This window comes from Aotus nancymaae, unplaced genomic scaffold, assembly GCF_030222135.1.
Source record: "Aotus nancymaae isolate 86718 unplaced genomic scaffold, 86718_ANA_hifiasm-v0.15.2.pri h1tg000036l, whole genome shotgun sequence".
In the NCBI taxonomy this organism is placed as follows: domain Eukaryota; kingdom Metazoa; phylum Chordata; class Mammalia; order Primates; family Aotidae; genus Aotus; species Aotus nancymaae.
This window is the reverse complement of record NW_026988450.1, coordinates 91,928,333-91,935,657: the sequence shown is the minus strand read 5'-3', so window position 1 is coordinate 91,935,657 and position 7,325 is coordinate 91,928,333. Positions and strand designations below refer to the sequence as shown.

The 7,325-nt window shown below is 44.6% G+C and overlaps 1 protein-coding gene across 1 annotated transcript in view; it reads left to right on the top strand.

Annotated features, from left to right (window-relative positions):
* The first annotated feature begins 219 nt into the window (after positions 1-219).
* Positions 220-7,325, top strand: part of LOC135278074 (WASH complex subunit 2A-like) — a 49,533-nt gene continuing 42,427 nt past the window's right edge. The window contains 2 exon segments of the mRNA XM_064384692.1: positions 220-449; positions 1,672-1,836. Of these exon segments, the coding sequence (XP_064240762.1) occupies positions 327-449; positions 1,672-1,836 (288 nt within the window). The 5' untranslated portion in view covers positions 220-326.

Genomic DNA, 7,325 nt, shown 5'->3' with positions numbered 1-7,325 from the left:
TGCAGCTTCCCCCGCCCCAACCCAGCCGAGAACCCCAAACTCCAGTCCAATTCCCATCCGTAGCTTCCTCCCCGCAGTATCGCAGGTCTGATCACGTGGGGCGCAGTCACGTGACACCAGGTTACGCGAGGCGATGGCGCCCGGGGCCGCTGGGCTGCGCTTCTGGGGCTGTGCGGTCCTGGCGCGAGGGGGCGGCTTCGGAGCCCACGGAGCCGGGAGGCTGGGATGGTGAGGGAGGCGGGCCAGGCAGGAGAGAGAAGGGCCTGGCATGGCGCAGCTGTCCCTGCTGCCCTCAGGCTCAGCCTGTCTCGTTTTTTTCGCTGCAGATGAACCGGATGACCCCCGACCAGGAGCGGGCGCCGGCGTCCAAGCCCGTGTGGGAGCGGCCGTGGTCGGTGGAGGAGATCCGCAGGAGCAGCCAGAGCTGGTCGCTGGCGGCCGGCGCGGGCGTGAGAGGTGGGCCCTAGGGACGCGAGGGCGGCAGGGGGGACGCGAGGGCGGCAGGGGGGACGCTCGGCCTGCGCGCGGGAGGACGGGGCCGCGACTGCCCCTGCACCCGGGCCGTCGGGTTGCCTGCCCTCTTAGGAACACAGGCCCTTCATAGCCCTGGAGAATGCCAGTTTGGCAGCCCCCGGCTACCGGGGAGGGAGGCGGGCCCGGACCACGGCCCAGACGCGGCGTTCCCGTCATTGGGGTTTCTGGCAGTGCCGCTCAGCTCCATCCAGAGGGGACATCCGTTTCTGCCACGCTGAGGGATTGCTCGGGCACTAGGGAGGCGATTCTTGTTGGGACCTGGACTAAGTGGGGTGGGAGACAAGCCAGTATGTGGATATCCTTTAGTGAGATTCTTCATGTCGGGGGCCCAGGAAGCTCCCTCAGAGCTGTAATTCCAGAGTCCTAAATGAATAGGATTTTTGAGTAAGAGGGGTGGCTGGTTATCTAACCCTTGCTCTGTGATCTTTGTAGACTGACGACCAAAGAGAACTTTTCAAAAGAGACAGGGTTTTGCCCTGTTGCCCAGGCTGGAGTGCAGGTGGCTTGATCTTAGCTCACTGCATCCTCCGGGGCTCAGCTGCTCCCTCCTACCTCAGCCACCTGAGTAGCTGGGACTATAGGCGGGCTCCACCACACCTAGCTGATTTATTTAATTTTAGTAGAGATGGGGGTCTTCTATGTTGTCCAGACTGGTCTCCAGCTCCTGGCCTCTAGCGATCACTCCGCCTCAGCCTCCCAAAGTGCTGGGATTACAAGGTGGGCCACCATACCATTAGCTCACTGCCACTCTTTTGATGCGCTTTGTTAGTGATTTTCAATGTCCCTTGGTTTTACTACTTGTCAGAAGGAGCATTCTGGCAGGACACGGTGGCTCACGCCTGTAATCCCGACACTTTGGGAGGCCGAGGTGGGAGAGTCACGAGTTCAGGAGTTCGAGACCAGCCTGGCCAACATGGTGAAACCCTGTTGCTACTAAAAATACAAAAAAGTTAACTGGGCGTAATGGCAGGCGCCTGTAATCCCAGCTACTCAGGGGGCTGAGGCAGGAGAATCACTTGAACCCAGGAGGCGGAGGTTGCAGTGAGCCGAAGTAGCATGGATTCTTTTTTGATTTGACATGCGCAGAGTAGATATGTGTAACATTGATACTACCGTATGTTTATGTTTTTAAAATAGCTACTACAGTTTCTACAGGAATTCTCACAGCAAACTATCTCTAGGACCCATGAAATCAAGAAACGAGTGGTCGGACTAATTCGGGAAACCAAAGCCACCGATTGTCACCTGCATAATGTCTTCAATGATTTCCTTATGCTCTCTAATACCCAGTTCATTGAGAATGTGAGTTATTTAGTTATATCATAATTATAAATAATTGTTTTTTTCAAAGTAGGAGATACTGTAATTTTAAATAACTTACTGTTAGGTTCCCTCCTTAATTTTGGCGGAAGTGTGGTTCTTGGTAATTGAAGCTTTTTTCTCTGGGATTAGATGCCTCTTTTTTATTTGTAAAGTTTTAAGTCCTTTTTTCCAAGCCTCTAAAAAAGTCTAATGATGAAATTTTCTTATATTTCAGTGCTTCCATCTTTTGTCAATTTTGAGAGTAGTCAGCAATTATGATGAATTGTGTGGCACTCACACCAGCTTTGTTGTGGCATGATCTGTAAGGCATGATCTGTATACCTGGTTAGACCCTCTGGACACCACATGTGGTTTCAGTTGTTGCTTGGGTTATGTTCTGGTAAATTATATTCAGGGAATATATATGTCTACTTGCAGTATTCTTAACTGAAGTTTGCGATGGCTGAACTTACGATGTGGAATCAACTATACACAGATTACTGAGCTTAAACCCATGTGTGAGTTTTGTCTATTTACTGAGTTTCTTCTAGATGGTAGGAATACATAGGTAAATTAGATAGAGCCTCTCTCTTGGCAAATAGTATAATTCTAGCCTACAACGGAAGTAAGTGTGGCTGGAGCACAGTGGAGACTTAAGAGATGAGGATGGAGAGGTAGCTTAGATAACAGACCTGTGTTTTTCATAGGGTACTCAACTTTTTGAATATCAGCATTCATTTGTGAAAAAAGGATTATTAAAGTAATCTATCTCCTAAGATTGTTAGGTATAAAGTTATAAAAAAAAATTCAGAATCACAAAATGATAAAAAAAGGCCAAGATTTAGGATAGTTAAGAGAACACCAGATAATGCCACATAGTCAACTTGTGCAGCATCTTTGTGCGTTTTTTAGTAGCTTGGGTTAAATGCCACTTCCTGTCTTTTGGAGAGCTATGCATAAAATAAAGATATTAATAAAGGTCTTAGAGATCTCTTTGCCCGTTACTTCCTTTAACAGTAAAGGAGTACTCATGAGTTTGAAAAATAACAAGTATTCAAGTAAAATCAGTAGTTTTCTGATTGTCCACACAGAATGTCTATGCTTAGTCCTGCCCGTTTATCTCACTGGAAGAGTCAGGGACTCTAGATTCTCACTTCTCTGGTGTGCACAGCCCCATGATGTTTTCATCAAGGTTAATTTGGTGTCCTTTTAAGCACTCCTGTTGTTTTCATTCTGTACCTTTCTTTCTGGATCAGGTACTTAGCACTTCTCTGCAGTCGGTACTGCAGCACCAGAGTCCGAAAGGATTTGGGAGGTTTCCTCTGTACCCACTGTGCCTGTACCAGATTGGTACTAGATTGGTATCAGATCAATACTTCAGTGGGGAGAAATGGGGAACATCATAAACCTTTTCTGAACCACAATCTTAGGTCTTCTCTTTTCTCCAGCTCTTCTTTTCTAGCCAAGTTTTCTTAGATTCTGAGTTTTCCGTGATGTAGTTTTTATGGAGTTTTTTGGTTTTTATTGTGTTTTGGTAACTGTTCTTTATCTGTGTTTACTACTAGGGATTTCCTGTTTTCCATTCATCTCTCCATCCCTTTAGTCTTAGTGTTTTTGTTTTTCTTTCTTTTCTTTTCTTTTTTTTTTGAGACAGAGTCTCGCTCTGTCACCCAGGCTGGAGTGTGTGGCATGATCTCGGCTCACTGCAACCTCCACTTCCCAGGTTCAAGCAATTCTCTTGCCTCAGCCTCCCAAGTAGCTGGGATTACAGGCACCTGCCAATAATTTTTTTTGTATTTTTAGTAGAGGCAGGGTTTCACCATGTTGGCCAGGCTGGTTTTGAATTCCTGACCTCAAGTGATCCACCCACTGCAACCTCTGCCTCCAGGTTCAAGCAGTTCTCCTGCCTCAGCCTCCTGAAGTGCTAGGATTACAGGTGTAAGCCGCCGTGCCCAGCCCTTAGTGTTCAGTCTGGATGCCTCTTCGCCTTCCAGTCTGCGTTCAGAACTCTTCTCCGGATATGCTGGTTGCCACTGACAAATTTTAATTACTTCCCAGACCTTCTATAAGGCCACATGCTATAGGCTTTTTTCATTTGTGGCAGAGCATGATGATACTGAGAAATGCTTAATAAAACTGAAAAAATCTACTTGCTGATACATATTTGTCAGTGATCTGGCTTTTTAATGTTGTTTTTTTTTTCAACCCCTGACATCAGTACTTACATATTACAATTCCAACTTGAATGATAGTGCCATTTAGTTTCATGGTAATTTTTCAAAGTCAGATAGGTTTGTGGGTTTTATTAATTAGCCTCAGAGGCAGCCACAGAGTTGCAAACTATATTATAAGTTAGTGAAACAATCCGGACTTTCTAGGGCAAGAACAGTCAGGACTTTCTAGTGCAAGAGAAATTAGTACCATTAGTAAAAGCTCAAGAGGGGACTCCTAGGGAGAAGAAATGCTAATTAACATTGGCCAGTGTTCTAGCATCTAATTAGAAGGCAACACAATTCTAAACCTTAATTAGTCTGTTAATTTAGGGATTGCATCCTGAAATACTAAGTGCCATAGTTAATGACTTTAGTTTGTTAAAAGATCTGGTGAGGGAGGATTTTTTCTTTTTAAAGTCAATTGTTTCAAAATCTTAGCTTTGTAAAAATGTTTTTTAATTCCAAAATTAAGTGAATTAACCCATTTATGCCAGAGGTTACAAATTTTTTTGTGAAAAATCAGACCTTGGCAATGACCTTGAGCAGTAGGATATACATAACTCCCACAAGCTTAGCATTCCAATAATGGAACACTAGGCATAAATGGGTTAATTTTCCAGATCATCTTGCTATTGATTTACAAAAGCTGAATTTTGGTCATTTGCCCCTCCTCTTCTACTTTTCTATTGAAGAAACAGATGGAGTTGTTGAAATTGTCAAGTAGTCCACAATTAGAGAGAAGGAGGTAAAGCCCAAAAGCCTTATTGGCATATAATTTCCTGTACAGGCATCTCCCCAACCCCCTAGACCTGCCTTATTTTACATAATGGCCTTGCTTTTGACAATCCAGTCTTCTCATTCCTTGAGATACCATATGCCCTGCTGCTACGGGACCTTTGCTTACATTGCTTTCTATGCCTCGACCCTTTGATTGACATCTATCTGTCTTCCAGGTCTCTGCTCAATTATATTACTTCCTCCTGGACCCTCTGCACTAGGCAGACCCCCTGGATAAAAGCACTTGAAGCATCACATGCCATTCTTTAGTAGGCTTCTTATAATTGCAATTTTACAATTTGTGGGATTTGATGAGTTGAACTGTCTTGCTAAATCAAGCCCCATTATTATTATTATTTTCTGAGATGGAATTTCATTCTTGTTGCCCAGGCTGGAGTGCAATAGCACAGTCTTGGCTTATTGCAATGTACCTCTCCCGGGTTCGAGCAATTATCCTGCCTCAGCCTCCCGAGTAGCTGGGACCACAGGCACATGCCACCACGCCCAGCTAATTTTTGTATTTTTAGTAGAGACGGGGTTTTACCATGTTGGCCAGGATGGTATCGGTCTCTTGACCTCGTGATCTGCCCACCTTGGCCTCCCAAAGTGCTGGGATTACAGGCGTGAGCCACCGTGCCCGGCCAATACCAAAGATATTTAACAGTCCTGGGCGTAGCTATCTGACTGTAAATTGATCACAAAACACATGAAGCTTTGAGTTCAACCAGGTGAGGATGAAAGAAGTTAGCATTGGTTATCTGCTGTGTGCAAAGTACTGGAGATGCTAGTCCTGCTTGCCTTGAAAAGATCCCATGGGTTTTAGGTCCCATGGGTTTTGGTTTCTTAGATGTTGTATTTGGCTTTCTAGCTGCAGGCTTCTCATAGGTAGCCATGGTAGCTGCCAGGTCTCAAAGTCTCACTTTTGAAATTTACTTACTTTTTTGGAGTCCTGACTTTGCAAATTACCAAAAGAATTCCTGATCTTTATAGAGCAATTAGGAATAGTAAGAAAAAGAAAAATCATCTGACATTTCCTCAGCTAGAGGGGAGCCTCTCAATGTTTAGCACATATATATCTATATATAGATAGAGATTCTTTTTTTTTGAGACAGAGTTACGCTCTTGTTGCTCAGGCTGTAGTGCAGTGGCACAACCTTAGCTCACTGCAGCCCCCGTCTTCCTGTTTCAAGCTATTCTCCTGCCTCAGCCTCCTGAGTAGCTGGGATTACAGGCACCCGCCACCATGCCCAGCTAATTTTTATATTTTTAGTAGAGACGGTGGAGGGTCGGGGGTTCAGGCTGGTCTCAAAACTCCTGACCTTGTGATCAGCCCGCCTCAGCCTCCCAAAGTGCTGGGATTACAGGTGTGAGCCACTGTGCCCAGCCCTAGCACATATATTCTAAATCTATTTCCCATGCAGACGTCAGGCTTAAAAGAATTGAACTTAGAAAAAAAATCAACTACCCCAAATTAACCAACCATTGAACGTTTCATTGTATTACTTTATGTTCTTTTTTTTTTAACTTTAACCTTTTTTTTTGTTGTTGTTTTTTTGAGATGGAGTCTCACTCTGTCGCCCAGGCTGGAGTGCAGTGATGCCATCTCAGCTCACTGCAACCTCTCCCTCCCAGGTTCCAGTGATTGTCCTGCCTCAGCTGCTGAGTACCTGGGACTACAGGCGCATGCCACCATGGCCGGCTAATTTTTTTGTATATTTAGTAGAGATGGGGTTTCACTGTGTTAGCCAGGATGATCTCGATCTCCTGACATCATGATCCGCTTGCCTTGGCCTCCCAAAATGCTGGATTACAGGCATGAGCCACCGCGTCCAGTCAACTTTAACCTTTTCTTTCTAGATGACTGTGTGTGTGTGTGTGTGTGTGTGTGTGTATTTACATTTGCAGCCTACTTTTGTTTATGTGAACTTATTTAACACATCTTTGAGACTTTTGTGAACTTCATTTTTTTGTTCTTAAACCATACAATAATCCTCCCATATTAAATGTTATTTATGAAATGTTTCATAAGTATAGAAAAGTTTAGAGAGAAACCACAAGTGCTAACTAGATGCGGCACCTAACATCAGTAGTTTCATATTTTGCCACATTTGCTTCAAAGGTGCCAACCCTCCATATTTGTCCTTAACTCTAATCATTTTGGATGGGGATTCATTGGTATCTCTGGCTTTTTATTCTTTTTTCATTTTTGAGACAGGATCTCCCTCTGTTGCCCAGGCTGCAGTTCAGTGGTGCAAACACAGCTCACTGCAGCCTCAAACTCCTGGGTTTAAGCCATCCTCCACCTCAGCCTCCAGAGTAGCTGGGACCACAGGTGTTCACTGCCATGTCTGGCTAACTTTTAATTTTTTTTACCTAGAGAGAGATTTAATTTTTATCCCTTATAGATAACCTTTATTGTGTAGTTGTTCTTTTCTTCACTGACTATTGTATATGCATGTTTGTGTGTATTTGAAAATAAAATCAGGCCTCCATGGAATT